At 38.1% G+C, this 18,010-nt stretch overlaps 1 protein-coding gene across 2 annotated transcripts in view; it reads right to left on the bottom strand.

Moving 5' to 3' along the window:
- Positions 1 to 16,890, bottom strand: part of LOC109214636 (protein ACCUMULATION AND REPLICATION OF CHLOROPLASTS 3) — a 23,917-nt gene extending 7,027 nt beyond the window's left edge. Inside the window, exons 1-8 of one of the 2 annotated variants that reach the window (XM_019378574.1) lie at positions 16,394 to 16,890; positions 13,779 to 13,837; positions 13,224 to 13,295; positions 5,033 to 5,094; positions 3,308 to 3,442; positions 1,822 to 1,870; positions 1,380 to 1,492; positions 1,146 to 1,217 (exon numbers count right to left, since the gene is read on the bottom strand). In XM_019378574.1, coding sequence (XP_019234119.1) covers positions 1,146 to 1,217; positions 1,380 to 1,492; positions 1,822 to 1,870; positions 3,308 to 3,442; positions 5,033 to 5,094; positions 13,224 to 13,295; positions 13,779 to 13,837; positions 16,394 to 16,743 — 912 coding nt within the window. In that variant the 5' untranslated portion in view covers positions 16,744 to 16,890. The remainder of the gene's footprint in view (positions 1 to 1,145; positions 1,218 to 1,379; positions 1,493 to 1,821; positions 1,871 to 3,307; positions 3,443 to 5,032; positions 5,095 to 13,223; positions 13,296 to 13,778; positions 13,838 to 16,393) is intronic. The other variant, XM_019378575.1, reaches the window with a different exon arrangement.
- Between the last annotated feature and the right edge of the window lie 1,120 nt (positions 16,891 to 18,010).

Here is an 18,010-nt window from a genome sequence, read left to right as displayed (position 1 = left end):
ACCCCCCCCCAACCACACACACACACACACGCACATCTATGACTGGACACCTGGAGCGCGGACAATATAACATAAAGGGCAGCCCGGTGCACTAAGCTCCCGCTATGCGCGGGTCCGAGGAAGGACCGGACCACAAGGGTCTATTGTACGCAGCCTTACCCTGCATTTCTGCAAGAGGCTGTTTCCACGGCTCGAACCCGTGGACAACATAACATAGGGTTACAATATTAGGTAAACCAAGAATAGGAATGGTCTACCTCTAATACCATGTGAAAAAATTTGAACATCCAATCCAAAATCTTAGTGCAATGGGTGGAATAGCCCAGGACTATATAAACCTCTTTAAATACCCTTACACAACCAATGAGGGACAAGTGTATTCTCTAAAACCTTCCCACACATGCAACAAGGTTATTGGGTTTGCACGTGAACTAAAAAAAAGTCTTTTTTCTTTTTAGATTGAAGATGTTTTTTTCTTTTTCTTTTTCTTTTTCTTTTTTTTTTTTTTTTTTTGCCTTTTTAGGGTAGAGAAAGAGGAGGCTCAATCGGAGTGGGCCTGAAGTAGATGAAGACAGATTAGGTTCAACAAGCTAAGTAGTGGACCTAGAGCTATTTCAGTGGAGTGTCTCGACGGGCTAATTTGAGAGACAGAAACCCAGAGCAGGTTTGAGGTGAGAAAGAGAAGCCCGTAGCGATAGGACATGACGAGCGAAAGTGGTTGTGCAAAGGGCTCACAAGAGTTTGAATCCGATACCATGGTAAGAAATGGACCTTGGGTCTAACTCAACCCCAAAAGCTAGCTCATTAGGTAAGGATTGTCCAGGACCATATAACAATTTTATTATGCGGTTTTGCCCCTAGATTTAACTGACTCCTTTTCTAAGAACTACCAAACAGGAGCAACTTCAACCTTTCGAAAGTTGAAAGAGCATAAAAAATATTCTGATCTATAAGTTACCAAAACTGTGTAAATTTTGGTGGCCTCTGGAGGGAAGAAATTTACCAGTTCTATATAATCACGGATTTCCAAGGATAGGAACTTATTGTACTTATCATGCACTACTAACAGGTAATACAATCCAAGTAGAGTCTATTTTATCAGCAATAGAAATTAATTATGTAAAATAAGATTTGATAACTCTTACTTTTATTAGCTCTGGACCACTCAGTTCCTTAGTACCACCATCTATCACATCTAGAAGCTTTATGTGGTCGTCCTGATATTGTTGCAAGTGCAAAAACATACAGCTATCAGATAAATCATCAATCAAAAGTTGTATAAGGACTAAGAAAGCAAGAGCCAGAAAGGCAGTAAAATGAAGAAAAGAAAAGAGAGAAAAAACAACTTGTGAGACTAATCAAAAAGGAGTAAAACTTACAGACATGAGAATTGGAATGACATTAACAGCCATCAGCACAGCATTATATGAAGTCTTCAACGCCTCATCCAGAGTTAATAGATCTTTCTTGAGGAGACCATCAGTGTCAATAACTGCAAGGCCAAATAAACAAACATCACAATTCTGGAACTTAGGCAGACTCGCTGACAATCTTATATTCCTTTTTATATGTGATGATTCAAAAAGCTTCAGCGATCTACATAAGCGTTATATCATGCATTCAGGAAATATTAAATATCGCTTCCAGAATAGCTGGACAATTAATAGAAAAGCTGATAATACCTGCAAAGGCTTTTAATAGCCTGTAATGGCAGCAATGCTGCAGTAGATACGTGATCATTAAGATTTCTAATGGATGAGTATTGTAGTAACAAAGAGCATACGTAAGATCTAAGGTAGTAATAGGCAAAGCTTAACCGACCTATACAGATAGTTGCATGCCTTTGAAGTTTGTCAATCAAATCCGTGACCTGTAAGTAGGGTGAACCATAAAAGTTGTTGGTAGAAGACAAAGCTGGTAACATTTTGAAAGGGTTCCAAAATCAATTTCGAATTAAAAAAAAACAGAAGAGTAAAATGCAATAAACTAGGCCTAAATCCATTTCTAGGTCTATCTTGAAAATAACTATTGATAAATATGACACGTCTATGATATACTTGATCTTATACCTTGTATTAATACGACAATGAGAAAGCTTAGATCAATTCTCCACATTAGATAACATAATGCACGATACATTAAGCACAGAGGTGGGGACAAGAAAAAAAATAGAATCAGCTACTCCTCATTAAGTCACTATAGCAAATCACTACTTCTCTTCATCCAAAACATACTTAAAAATTAGACTGTACTAGAGACCAGAGAGATGATTTGGTTGGTCCAAAAACCTTTATCTCCTTAGATGCTCTTGTGTACTCTATACTACCATATCATATGACCTACTATATAGAACACCATATCATTTATGCCTTCAAGTTTTTGATGCATGACCACATTAAACAACCAACGTTCCCTATATGTTTATCAAAGTCTTGACAGGTATGACATAAAAAAAGGGTGTCATGGCAATCTTCATTAGTTTAGAGTAGCGCAATGTTGCCTAGTCTACAAAAAATTGCCAAATGGCTAGTATTCTTTTTTTTCTTTTGATAAGGTGAAGATTTTATTAAAAACAGTATCAAGCTGATACTGTAAAAATACAGAGATACTGCTGGCTTAAAAACATTAAAATCCTAAGCGGTCTAGCATGTCCAGCATATCATGAAAATTCATAACAACATTTCCATCTTTCCAATAGTACAAATAATGTAAACAACTGTATTTCATGTATTGCAGCTGCTCCTTCTTGCCTTGAAAACGCCTATTATTTCTTTCTTTCCATATCGTCCAAGCTATGCTAAGAGGAATATCTCTCCAAATCTTCTTTAAGGATGCTTCTGGACATACAAGTTCCCGACACTCTAATATATTCCTAAATTTCTTAGGGCTTGCCCAAAGGATGCCAAAGTTAGCCTTGAACATGGACCACACCTGCCCAGTAAATTCACAATGCAAAAAAAGATGGTCCACGGATTCACAAGCTTTCTCACACAAGTAACACCTGCCGCACATTATCCAACCCCTTCTAATCAAATTTTCTTGAGTCAGGCATGCTTCATGTGCTACTAGCCAACCAAAACAGGCCACTTTTGTTGGGACTGTAGTCTTCCAAATCATCTTCCAAGGCCTCTTTTGTGCTTGCACCGGCTGGGTAGCATTTAGTATTTTGTAGAGTGAACTAACAGTAAAAATGTAAAAACAATTCCTGCTTCCTTCCTGAATTAATTTTGCTGTATTTTTTTGCCTAATATCCTTCCAAAAGAAGATTTATTCAGCAGCATGGTTTCCCAAAATAGAAGTATAATACCTCATCATAGCGCCTTCGTCCTTCAAAGCTGAAAGGCTTCAAAATGATGCCAATAACTAGTCCATTTCTGGACTTTAATCTTCTTATAATATCAAGTGCTGGGACATGATCGGTGCCATAAGCTGCACTAGCCACCTAAAGAAGCAAGAAGGAAATTTGGCAACTACATACAAACAAAATAGTCAAAGCAACTGAAAATTAGATGGTCGAAAAGCAAATGATTCTTTTACAGGTACTTTTTGCAAGCTTCAGCAAATAAGACAAGTCAATGAAAATGGTTCAATGACAAGAATTTCCTTCATGTCGTGTCCTAATAGCAATATCACAAATTTTTGGGAAAACAGAAAAGGAAAAGAAAGTGCCAGATAACGAAGGATCTTTTCAAAAATTTCATTTTCCTTTTATGCTAGCAGGGGCATAGTTTTCCAAAAGAGCTTAGCCCACATTGAGATTTTTAACTCCAGACAAATGTTTCACTCGACTATTATCATTACTGAAGCCAAATCTAACTTCTTCTGTTCTTATTTTGCTAAGGTTTAGTTCAAATTACTCTCTCAAATTTCAAACATACTCAAGTCTGAATTATCTACCAAACTATTTGATGAACATTCTCTACTTGAAACCAAAGGTAAATCAGAGGGAAACCAGATTTCTGTATCTCTTCAGCCAAAAAAAACTTCAGGAAAGTATCTCTTAAGGTAGAAATAATCCAATTTTCTTCTTATGAAAGGTTTCGACCCTGGACATGCAGTATTAGTAGAGACACTCAAAAAGCAACTGCATCTGTGTAGGAGCTTATTGGCTGAAACATTGTTTGAAAGGCATTGTGTAGCTTGTGACAGGTAGGCAGGTACTTGGAGTACTGGCTTATCCAAGTGCTTGTCAGCAACTCAAATTGAAGGGTTGACCAGGCTGGATACACCAGTTATAAATTATACCAACATTCATGCAGGTTTAGAAAGGCACTTGTTAACTTATGGAGATAGGAGGAAGTGCAGTGAAGCATATAAGATCAGCTTCTGCTTATGGAGATAGGTTTAAAAAGGCACTGCTAACTCTGCTTAACATGTTCTATGATTTGATAACATCTGTTTCTTGTGTTGCAGCTGCTGGAAAAAATTTACGTTGAGGAAGAACTCAGGGGAAGATTCCTAATATTTTTCTCCAACCTCTTCTCTCTTTCACCTCTTATGTTTCTAATTTGCTTCAATTTTGAACAAATTTCCAGATATGATTTCTTAGACGTTCATTCATATGAAGAAACCTTATGTTGACGCCTAAGCAGTCTACTCTAAACTAGAAAATCTTTTCGGCAAACACATATCATAGTTTTTTTGCTCTAGGGCCATTCTATTACCACAATACTTTAGCCCTCTGTAAGGATGTTCAAGTTACTTCACAAGAAGCAGGAAAAGTGCTAGATATTAAACTGCAGATATATACACAAAAATTATTTAAGGACTGAGCTATCCTTGGTCTGCAGTCTTATTCTTTTTGTGATAAGGTAAAAGTTTTGGTCTGCAATCTTATTCATGATTGTCTCAGCATTCCCTGACTCTTGTCCTCTATTCATTATTGCCTTAGCGAAAAAGCAAGGGAATACATCCCTCTGTTACCCATACAAGTCAATGTTCTCCATAAGATTAACATGAGGTAGTATCTTTACTCAATGGTCACTGGTAATAAAATAAGATCTTAGGCAGAAGAGTTGAGGAATGTACAAACAAGTATAACTGCTTTGGGACAATTTATCGCTGATGGAACCTCCACAATTCTTGAAGAAACATCTGCAAAACACGACAGTGAAGAAAAGCTTATGTTCACAACAGATGGAATGGAAGAGGAGGCAAAAGATAAAAAATATTGACAGATCAGTAGTTGGACAATCTAAGAGATTGATTCATCCTAAAAGATAAGTAGTTGGACAATCTAAGAGATTGATTCATCCTAAAAGATATCAAGAATTTTACAGTTGCATATGGATCCCTTATCATGTATATTAATTTCATCACAAAGAGATCTATTGAGATAAGGAAGATCCTCTTAGGCCTCGTTTAGTGGGATTTTATACCTTAACTGGTGGGAAATTCTCCATAAATATCTAATGTTTATTCAGCATAATCAATAAGAGAAAGTATTCAGTATCTCTTTTTTTTTTCTTTTTTTTGATGAAGTAATTGGTTTCATTACTGGCATCAAGAAGATGCATAAATTACAAAAGTGTAGTAATTGTTAGCTCCTTACAAATGTTTATACTAGTACTAGGGAGCTAACAAAATTCAAAAAACTATCAGGGGAGTCTATAGGGGATAGGTAAGCCCAGCTATACAAATACATGAGGCATCTAGCCTTGAGTTTGTGGGGAGAAGTTGATACTCCATCAAAACACCTGTTGTTCCTCTCATTCCAAATGCTCCAAAAAATAGCTGCAGGTATCATCTTCCATACTTTCCTGATGGTGCTATCAACTTTCCAGTAACTCCAAGACTCAAAAGCATCCCTGATATTATGTGGCATGACCCATCTAAGTCCAAAGAGTGATATAAACATACTCCATAAATCTGTTGCAACAGGGCATTGAAGAAAAAGATGGTTGTGATTTTCTGCCTCCCTCTGGCACATGTAGCATCTATTCACAATCTGAAAATTCCTCTTGGCTAAGTTGTCTTGTGTCAGACAAGCCTCATAATGTGCAGTCCAGTTGAAGCAGATGACTTTGGGTGGCAACTTGATTTTCCATATTAGCTTCCAAGGCCAATGGTTAGTTATTACATTGTGAGTTCCTGCTAGCTTGTAGGCTGCTTTGACCGAGTACTTTCCTGCATCTGCACTACCCCATTTGAACTGGTCAGGTACTAGAGTGTTGCTTGAGAAATTGTTGAGTGAGGAAAGGAGTCTGAGCAGATCCTCATATTCCCAATCTTGCAAATTCCTTCTAAATGTTATGTTCCATGAGTTGCCTTCTCTGCACTGATGAACTGTTGAGTCTGGATCGCTAACCATTTGAAAGAGAGCAGGGTAGTCATTCCTTAGGGTGGTGTTGCCTAGCCATTTTTCCTTCCAGAATTTTATTTGATGTCCATCTCCAACTGCGAAGTGCTGGTTTTGTGAGAATTCCTGCCAGAGTTTGCAGATGCTCTTCCAAACTCCAACTCCATGTGGTGCTCTAGATAGCTTGGTGCACCAGTGGCTTTGGGTTCCATGCTTGGCCTTGACAACTTTTTTCCATAGGCTCTGCTCCTCCTGTTTATATCTCCAAAGCCATTTCATCAATAAGCATTTGTTGTGCAAAGCTAAATCCCTGACCCCTAGTCCACCTTGGTGCTTTGGTAAGATAACTTTAGATCACTTTACTAGGTGAAACTTGTGACCATCTTTAGTCCCTTCCCATAGAAAGTTCCTTCTGATCTTGTCAAGCTGCTTCAGGACCTTACTAGGCATTGGAAAGAGTGACATCTAATAGGTTGGGATGTTGTCTAGGACACTACTGATTAGAGTTAGTCTACCACCCATAGACAAATACTGCAGCTGCCAAGAAGCAAGTTTCTTTTCAAATTTCTCAATGACCCCACTCTATATAGCTTCTGACCTGAACTTTGCCCCTAGTGGAAGTCCCAGGTAAGAAGTTGGTAAACATCCAGTCTTGCAGCCTAAAATTCCAGCCAAGTCTTCTAAATTATGCACCTCATTAACAGGGTAGATTACACTTTTGAGCATGTTAATGTGAAGACCTGAAATAGCTTCAAATATAAGAAGGGTTAGATTTAGATAGAGCACTTGACTTCTGTCTGCCCCACAGAAAATCAAAGTGTCATCTGCATAGAACAGATGGGAAATATTGACCGTGCTTCCTCTCCCAACATCAAAACCTTTCAACCATTGCAGCTGCTTAGCTTTATCCAACATCCTACTAAATCCTTCCATTGCTAATATGAATAGGAATGGTGAGAGTGGGTCTCCTGTCTCAATCCCCTCTGTGGAGAGAAAAAACCAACTGGGCTCCTATTGATTAGAATGGAGTACTTCACAGTGGAGATATTGAACTTGATCCATTTTAACCATCTTTCCCCAAATCCCATTTGCCTGAGAATGGAAATGAGGTAGGACCAGTTAAGTTGATCAAAGGCTTTTTCTATGTCCAGCTTACATAGAATCCCTGCATCCCCTTGCTTTAACTGCCAATCAAGGACCTCGTTTGCTATCAACGAAGCATCTGTAATTTGCCTTCCTTGGATGAATGCATTTTGTTGATTTGAGACCAATTTTCCCATTACTTTCTTCAACCTTTCAGCTAGGACTTTAGCTATGATCTTGTACACACTGCCAATTAGACTAATTGGTCTATAGTCCCTTAGCTCCATTGCCCCTTTATTTTTAGGAATAAGCGCAATGAAGGATGCATTACATGACCTAACCATCCAACAATGCTGGTGATAGTAACTCATAGCTGAAAGTATGTCATGTTTAATGAACTCCCATGAGTGCTGGTAGAAAGCCATTGTGTACCCGTCAGGCCCTGGTGCTTTGTCAGGAGCACTGGAGTTAATAACTGCAAGAACCTCCTCCTCATTGAAAGATGCCTCCAGCCCCTCCTTTTCTTCTTCTGTAATGGTTGCAATTCCTTCAAAATTAGCAGATGGCCTCCAACTTTCCTGCTCAGTGTACAAGTTTTCAAAAAAATCCAGCGTCTCTAGCTTTATCTGCTCCTTATCTTCTACGATCTCATCCCTGACCATGAGTTTGTCTATGCAATTGCTTCTTCTATGACAGTTGGCAATCTTCTGGAAGTACTTGGTGTTTCTGTCCCCTTCCTTAAGCCAAAGACACCTTGATTTCTGCCTCCAAGAAATTTCTTCTGCTTTGGCTAACTGTTGTAGTTCTATTCTTATACTAACGATTTGGTTAGCCTCAGATAAAGTCAATTGCCTGTCTTCTGCAGCCTGTTCTAGTGCCATGAGTTCCTCTAGTGCCCTGTTTTTCCTGGTTTCCACCTTCCCAAACTCTTCCGTGTTCCAGGTAGTGATATCCTTCTTTAGGCTTTTTAGCTTTTGCATAAGGATAAAGTCAGCACTACCGGTGAATGTGTAATTCTGCCACCAGCTCTTTAGTTTGCCTAGAAATCCTTCTGATTGAAGCCACATGTTTTCAAACTTAAAGAACGAAGGAGTTGCATCCCAGTCACCACTCTCCAAAATAATTGGTCTATGATCTGAAATTACCTTAGGCAAGGCAATCTGTCTCACAGCATTAAAAGAGTCATTCCAATCATTGGAGATAAGGAACCTGTCAATTCTCGAAGCCTGCAAACAATTGTCTCCTTTAGACCAGGTATATTGAGCCCCCTGTAAAGGTAAATCAATAACATCTAGGTCCTGAATAACATCAGAGAACAACTTCATTGCCTTTGATCTTCTAGTACAATTCAGCCTCTCACTCTCAAACCTAACAACATTGAAGTCACCTCCCACTACCCAGTGATCTTCCCAAAGTCCCCTTATTCCTGCAATCTCACTCCACATTACTTCTCTCTCTGGATTGTTGTGTGGTCCATAGATTCCTGTAAAGCACCATCTGAACACTTCTGTGGTGCTTTCTAACATACAGGAGATGGAATAAGACCCCCGGTGTGCATCTAATTTGACCCACTTTCTTTTGTCCCAAATCACCACTATCCCTCCCCTGGTACCACTAGCTTTTAACTCCACCCAATCAGCCCATGTATTCCCCCATAATTGTTGAATCATTCTAGTAGAGCAATCTTCTACCTTAGTCTCCTGCAAACACAAAATATCCACCCTCCACTTCTGAACGAGAGATTTAATAGTGCTTCTTTTCCAATCCTCATTCAAACCCCGCACATTCCAACTCAAGATTTTTAGCTTCATCCCAAACATGAATGGTATTGCCTACCCCTCAACCCCTTAACCTGCTGCCCTCTTCTGTCATAATTAATCCCACATGCTAATCTTTTCCTTTCCCCCTCTCCTCTATTCCTCTTCTCCTTCCTTGCCTTTTGTTTTGATTCCTATTGTTGGAGTCTTCGTTGCTCCATCCTTAGAATTATATTCAGAAGATCATGCTCGAGCCCTGTCGCATTGACCCCAAAGGCCTTGCATGCCTTGACCATGGTGAGTTTGGTCCATTTTGAAGTCTCGATTAAGGATGGAGTATCAATTAGTTGTGCGTTAGGACCTCCCTCATACCATGTCAGTGGAAGAGCTTCACATACTGCCTGAGAAGAAAAGTCTGTGTCTGAGCTAGTTGCTGGAACCAAATCCATTGTTGGTGAGTGTATGCGAAGTGGCCTGTGGACTCTCTCTTCTGGGATCCCTTCATCATCTGCGTCTGAAGGGGAGTTTTCTCAACTCTGGTTTGCCAAAGCCATGGGGCAAGATTGTGTCGTGTTTTGCTCCTTCGAGAATAATGAGGGTTCAGCTGCCAGTTCTTTTAATTTTAAAGCATTTGGGTCGGGTTTAAGCCCAGTTACCCTCCATACTATTTTCTCATTAAAAAGCTTTGACTCCTTTGACTTCCTTGATGTGGTCTTCTTATTAATTGGGCCTTTTTTGTAATATTCCTGATCTGCTCCTCGGCCCAAGTTTTGTGATGGATTGGAAAGCCCTTTACCCTTTTTATCAGAGACCAATATACCTGGGTGGTCCTTTACTCACTGGTTTAACAAATGAACCAGCATTCAAATTAAAGCTGCCAACCTGTCCTTCTGCATGTGAGACTGTGCCTGATGCAAGGTTCCTGCCAATCTGTCCTTCTACATGTGATACTGTGCCTGATGCAAGGTTCGAGGTACCCACTCCTGCCATCTTCTCCCTTGCTTCATCAGAAAAGCATTTTCCGGCGGGTCTGATTTTTGTATGAGCATCCTCTAGTAATGAGATTTCAAAGTCCAGTCTTTCGTAATCAACTCCAGATTTCTTGGTAATTCTTCTCTTTGATTAACCACACAGATACGGGCCCAAAAAAAGTGGACTCTATGTTTAGTGTCATCGTCAATATCGACAACGCCTCCACACTTGTCTCCGATGAACTTGAAAGTGCCTGCCGTCCATGCGTGGATAGGAATTCCAAAAGCTTTCACCCATCGATGCTCCGATTTTGCAGATTTCATATCTGCTCCGGCCACCGGAGACCACCATTTCAAGGTCAATCTTCTTCCATTCCAGAACCAATCACCAGCTTTGACTCTGTTAGCTTCGAATCTGGAAGGGAACTCAAAAAGGAACTGGTTGTGCTCGATGGAAGTGATCTTGAGACCCGCTTTGACTTGCCATCTGCTTGTGAACCATTTCTGAATCACTTCTGCCTTTGGGCTCAAGCTAAACGGGTCATTGAACTGACCTATGAGACATTTTGAAAGGAAGTTTTCATTTCCCAGCTCTTCCTGGAGTGCTCCCTGCCCAGCATCGGTATTAGTTGGCCAATGTGATATATTGGCAGCTTCCTTGTAAGACCTTGATTGATCAGCATAGAGATGAAATCTTGGGTCTACATATGTTCCCAGATAACCTTGTATCATCCCTGCTATGTCCCCCCATCCTTTATTGTAATTGCCTTCCGGGATAATGATTGCAGATTTGTTAGCCCCTATGATAGCTTCAATTCTAACGAACCGACCATAACTGTTAAAATTTTGGACCACCCGAAAAGTGTATGTTTGTACCTTCCTGCCCCATCTTTTGCAGCTGTTGCCGGTCTGAAGAGAAGCTTGGATCAAAGCTTCGCACACCCATCGGAGGTTGCTGTCATCTATTTTAATCTTGCTTGAAAATCTTCTGCTACGTTCAGTAAAAATATACCATCCCTTAGCTTCCTCTTTGATACTAATTAATTCAAAAGTTTTGCCACTAGAATAGAAAGTGAGCCCTCGATCCATAGTTTGGCAAATTTAGGAAAGACATCGTCGGAGTTTAGAGATAGGGTGGGAGAGAGAGTGATCCTGGCACATTTCCCAATAAAGAGCATTTTTCAGTACTAAACCCAATGCACTCAACTCCTGCACTATTACTGATTCTAGTATCTCTTTTCTTACTTACTGCAAATGACACTTACGATTGCACAGCTAGTTGATTTCTGGAAAAACCATCCAGTTCGGATGCAAAAGCTTAACCAGTATACGCGTTATATCACTCTCCTGGATTGAGAAATTTCAAGTGAAAACACTGATCAATATAAGCTAACTGAATGATGCCCAACTAACAAGCAATGTTGGTTAATACAGAAAGTCTATTTTAAATTTAAGGATCTTCATAGGGGTGCCAATTTTCACCTAAATATAGTAACCTACCCTCTACCGGAAACAGCCTCTCCACCTGCACAAGGTAGGAGTAAGGTTGCGTACACACTACCCTTCCCAGATCCCGATTTGTGAGATTATACTGGGTTTGTTGTTGTTGTTGTTGCCAAACGTCCAAGTTTAAATAAGTTGGACAAATATTAGATCCATTCACCATTACTTTAGGCTATGCCCGAATCAACCCGTTTCAAACACTGGGTATTTTGGGTCAAGTTGGATGACCAAATCAACAATCGTTGATACAAGAATTCTGCGTTCAAAGTCTTCCAACTGAAAATCTCTGTTTCTCGTCTTGCTTCAGCAGTGTCATGTTGCTGCTGCTACAGCCAAGTTGGATGACCAAATCAACAATCGTTGATACAAGAATTCTGCGTTCAAAGTCTTCCAACTGAAAATCTCTGTTTCTCGTCTTGCTTCAGCAGTGTTATGTTGCTGCTGCTACAGCCAAGGTGGGTCCTATGCTGCCTTTTTCCGCCCTGAGAGCGACAGGAATATATTTTGGCTGTGAAACTAACTTGTAGTCCATATTTTGTTACTTGAAACAAAGTAACTTGTGGTCCACGGTCCATACAGATTTGCACTTGATGGAATCTAGGATTTTCCCGTTGTGAACATCCATTAATCAGGGCTTCTGTTAATTTGGCATCGCTGCCTGGTGTTTGGTTTTCCTTTCTTTTTCTACTTTAAGAGCTGATACGCTGTTGATTGAATTTTGCTGTTATACCCAATTTTAATGGATACAACTGAAGCTTTAAGTTGGACGAAAGATTGGTTTAATAATTGCTCGAAGTGATTTGTATTTGTTATTTTTTATAAGGTATTTTATAAATGTTTAGTAACAAGAAGGTAGTACAACAGTAGAAAGGGGGAGACCAAGTTCACATATAGACAGTTACAGCATCATCTCCTCCAAAAATTCCAAAAGAAAGCTAAGTTTTCCAGCATGTTATTCTTGAACCATGTCACCATCAGTACAAAGATACTGTAAGCACCTATACTTTATAAAAGTAGACTGAAGTTTCTTTCCATCAAAAGTAGACTAAACCTTTAAGCACCTATACTTTGTAACTTTGTAATGTGTTGCATTCAACTTAAAAGTGTATTTAGTTGTTAATTCTCTCATTGCATGGGATATTTATTAACTCAGGAGAGAATAAAATCTTCTAGTAGAAACCAAACAAAATAATGTATAGTAAAAAATGGACAAAAAAGGAGGAAAAAACTCGAGGTTAGGTTAATTTGGATGGGTTTACTGCATTATTTGACTCATCTTGACCCAAACTACCTTTGGAAAATCTCATTCATTAATTCAACCCATTTTACCCGTCCAACTTTGACCCAACCCGCCCATTTGATACCTCTATTCTTAAAAGTGAAGCTATAAAAGTATATGTATCTAAAACCTTAATACAATAGGCAAGGTCACCTAAGACCTTTATAAACTCTTCTGTAAGCTCTTAAACAACCTATGTGGGACAACTATATAACTCAATACCTTCCTACACGTGTAACGAGATTTTGGAGTTCACATATTTGGGTTCACATGTTACTTTAATTCGGACTTACAAGTGTGCAAACGAGCTTACTAGAATTTAGTTCTAATACCATGTGGAAGACCTTGAGCATCCAACCCAAAACTTTGAGGCAAGACTTGTATAAACCACTTTGGAAACTGTTCTGCAAAGTTTCAAAACAAGTATATAACTCGACCGGAGCAGTAGGGTCGTGACTTGTAATTTCCTTCTTTCAAGACACAAGAACTGTTGTGACATAAAACTACCACCTAACCCCGTTCAACTTCCAAACCAATAGGACTGAAAATAGTTACTACTCCCTCCGTTCCAATTTATGTGAACTGGTTTGACTGGGCACGGAATTTAAGAAAAAATAAAGACTTTTAGAATTTGTGGTCCTAAACAAGTCAAAAAGGGGTCTAGAGTATTTGTGTGGTTATAAATGCTTCTCTTTAAGGGTAAAGTTGGAAGTTTAAGCTAAATTGTTTTCAAATTTAGAAAGAGGTCATTCTTTTTGGAACGGACCAAAAAGGAAATAGGTTCACATAAACTGGAATAGAGGGAGTACTACTTTAAGTAAGAAGATGAAAGACGGAAAGAAGGAGAAGAAAGAGGGGAAAAAAGGAAAGAAAACAAAACATTTCACCTTCTGTAGGCAATTTCTCTTGTAATAGCACCTTTTGTGAGTCTTTCATGAGAATATTCCTGCACATGCAATCGCAAGAATGTTGGTGACATTTTCAGAAATTAATATTGCATGATTATGTTTCTGCAAGTAGCTTTGACAACGTATTATGTTCTAGGACAAAAATGAAGCCAAAACGCAGATTATTGAAGCATCAGAAGATAAGATTCATCTAAATTAGGGAAAAAGGAAAAAAATTAAGATGAAAGATAATTGAAGCATCAGAAGATACGAATCATCTAATTTCACGAGAAGGGAAAAAATAAAGATGAGATATCAGCCATTCCCACGCTTCAGTTCCAGATCCTTATTCTATGTATTCCTCTCCTACTTGATCAATAGCTTCATAGCAAGAAGTATCCAACTTATATCAATGGTCTAAACTAAATTCTTTTGCTCTCCTCATTCAACAAAGACTCCTAAATATTCCCAAATTCTCTTGACTCCTAACTTATCCATATGATAGCTGCCCCAAAGCTTCAATTATTATTAATTTGACTTAGGTATTAAGAGAACCTTCTTATTCCACTTGTACCTTTGGTGTCAGGAGAAAATAGCTTGTTGTACATATAGTTCCAAACTTGTGACGTCCTGTGGATAGTTCAAATTGAGCTATATTATAGACACTTTTTACACCGATATTAGTGCAAGCCTTTCATCAACCGATAATGTCCTCATCATTTCTCATGGAAGGAAGTTATCTCGAAAGACCTACAATTCCTCGGAATCAATGCAAACTTAGCTAAAGATAGGACACAATGGAAGAAAAAGATCCATATAGGTGATACGACTAGTTGGAAATATTAAACTTGTTGCAGAACTTCTTATATTATTATTATTACTATACTATATATATATATATATATATATATATATATATATATATATATATATATATATATTCCCCTTATTTCAACAATTTGCTACTCATCACAATGGCTGGATGCTTAGAAAAGACAACAATGTTACTTATCCAAGTCCTCTTTTTCTGTAAGAAAAAATAGGAAAGCAAAAGCCAAGTACTAATATAGTGTTGGACAGAACAAAGAGCATCCTCCCATTTAAGAAAACTCTTCAATTTGGTATCTACCAATGAAATCTATCATAGCATCCTCTTAATTACACCGGAGAGCTGACATGTATGTTTCAAGAATCAAAATTCATTTTCTCTCTGCCCATCTCTGTAACTCCAAACCGATGGGAGGAATGGAACCTTCTTCAAAACTGCCAATCAGGCAACAGTGGACAATCTCCACCCTACTCTTAAGAGAGCAATCTTCAACTTTGAATTGACTGAAATCCAAATTCTTTTCATCTAACACTCTGACTTCATCACTTGGTCAAGGGTTGATATGAGCTACCCGCATAAAACTACCCTTATTGTTGCTAACCATACTATCCCTTATAAATCTTTGAAGCAATCTCCATCCAACCTTCATTCTACCTGATTTCTGGCATCATGATGGATGATCTACCATCCCCTTTTATAGCTGCCTCTCATATATGTGGCAGACAAGTTGAAATTCTCGAAAAAATGGTATAGGTATAACTGGCTCTTGTGCTTCCAGCTCTTACTCACCTTACCTTTAAGATCTGAAGCAATCTTCATGCGGTGACATACGGCAAGCGCATTATTCCTGTCTAAGACGATTATACTCTCAAATTTCATTCTTCTTTCCACAATCTCAAACAAACTTTCACTCAACTCCACCAACTCACTTTTACTCCCGGCACAAATAGCAAGTTTCTTCCCATATTTCTCCCCATATATATCAAGTCAACCTCAATCCAATCACCTTTCTAGTCGATGTAAACAAGGCTGAAGTTACTCAGTTATTGAATTAGATTAACTCAATAAAGGGTTGATCGGAAAATAGACATTACGAACGAGAAAGTTTTACAAATTGAAACTGAGGATGTTTATCGAACTGAATACTGATTACCGGAAAAAAGGGATTTAAAAAAGGCTGCTCTTTCTCTTCTTCTTTTTCGTACCTGACTTGCTAGTTTGTCATTTAAATTATGTTGTTCATGCTCCCTTGTAGAGAAAGGCTTGTTTAATCCAACTTTCAGACTGCTAAAATAGTTTCTTAGGACAATGCATTCCACAAATCAAGCTCCACATGTGTATGCTTATAAATGAACATTGTTAATATTTTCAGTTATCTTTCCAACAATCTATTATTCATCACAATGGCTGGATGATTGGAAAACGCAGCACCGTTACTTTTTCTAGTCTTCTTTTTTTAAGAAAAAACCTAAGTACAAAGATAGTGCTGCACAACACAAAAGAGCATCCTCCCCTTTAGAAAACTCTTCAGTTTGGTATCAAGCTAATGAAATCTATAATAGCATACATGTGACAAATTACATCAAGGAGCTAAGACATTTATTTATCAAGAATCAAAATTCCATAAATTATTCAACTTTTAAATTTTGATTGGATATTTCTCCATCAAACTAACCTTTCAACCATTTTTTCAATATTTACTACCAGAATCACTAATAAAAGTCAAATTAACATGATAAACGCGAAAGCACAGTCATCAAACAAACAAAAAAATCAGAAAATATACCAAAATCTTAAAGCCGGGGAAAGACAAGGTGAAGCCAAGCAGAAGGCAAGCAGAGCGTCTTTCCTGCTTCCAATCCCAAATACCTCCACAAACTCAGTCTCTTCCCACACATTTTTTAACCCTTCTCCCTGCATATCATTTTCACGATTCCTTTCATAATTGTTACTGTCTCTGCTGTCGAAATTCGAGTTCGTTTCCGCTCGCATAGGCTCGGGGCTGCATTTCAACTTGATTCTAATTCTCTGGTGTGGAAAAGAACGAGAATTGAAGGGATTTGTCGGAGAAAGAGCACACAGTGAACCGCGTGAAAATGCAGAAAATCGCACTGAAATCGGAAGGAGAAGGTCCATGGTAGTAGCAGAGAGAGATAGGAAGGTGGAATATTTTACTTTATAGCACGGTTTCCTGCGGGTGCAGCAGCGAGACCATTGCAAAGCTCAGGGAGTTCTTGAGAATGCGCCTCACTCTTTTTTCATGAAATGGGAAATAGGAGCTCGTAAAAGATCTAGAGGCACATCAGAGGGAAGGGTGGCCCCCAAACTATTAATAAATACAATATCCTCCTTTAACTTTATTTTATTGCCATTTGGTCCTTGACATTTATTTCTGTTTTAGTTCCGTTTTGAAAGAGAGAGAATCATCTGACCCTAGGGGCGGGCCTAGGTTAGGTAGGGGTCACAGGGACCTGTTAACTTTGGCAAAGTCACTATATATATATTTTTTATATACTAGTATTTATGAACGTCCATTGCACGTTAATAATGGCACGTGATAATTTAAATATTTATTTATATGAAGGAATAATAAAATTTAATTAATGAGAGAAATTTTATGTTTAATAACACAACAATCATCAAAATATCGAAAAATATTATTACATTAGTATAATACATGAATTTAAAATAAAACAACATCATCAAAACTACAAATAATCAATTTTCTCATGTTAGTTAGATAATTATGTATTATAGTTTAAAAGTATTTAATGTTATGACATCTTAACGAATACTTCTTTGTGGATAATTTTTTTTTCCGTATATGTTTCCTCCTAATGTTTTGGTTGCTCTGCCTTAACCAGAACTCTTGTTGCCAATCTTGATATCCCTCTTAAAAGTGCAACATACTGTTGTTCGTGCAAGAAACATAAGCGAAATAGGAAAGGGGCCGAGCTGACTGATGAGTGCCTGCGGTAAATATAGTCCAATATTTAGGATGTTTGTCCTTCTGCTTTATTTATTATATTTACAAAACATAAACATACTGAAAATTATTTTCACACAAATTTAAAAGGATATTTCTTAGGTTCGGAAGACAAAAGTTGAATTCAGTGATAAGAATATACTTAAAAGCACATTGACCAGTATCATAATTTTTGCATGTATGACGTTATTGTCAAAACTTCTATATACCATCCGTGTGCTATTACATAAGTTATTCGGCGTATCTAAGTTTTTCAGTAGCATGATCGGCATATTTTTCTTCAAAATTAACCTTTATACAATGGAAGATCAATTTTTAATTTTTGACTTAGTCTATTATATATATATATATATATATATATATATATGGTGACACTAACATACGTAAGAAATAATGAACTTGACAACAAACATGTAC

The sequence above is a fragment of the Nicotiana attenuata genome, unplaced genomic scaffold (assembly GCF_001879085.1).
Source record: "Nicotiana attenuata strain UT unplaced genomic scaffold, NIATTr2, whole genome shotgun sequence".
Classification (NCBI taxonomy): Eukaryota; Viridiplantae; Streptophyta; class Magnoliopsida; order Solanales; family Solanaceae; genus Nicotiana; species Nicotiana attenuata.
This window is presented reverse-complemented; position numbering and strand designations above follow the sequence as displayed.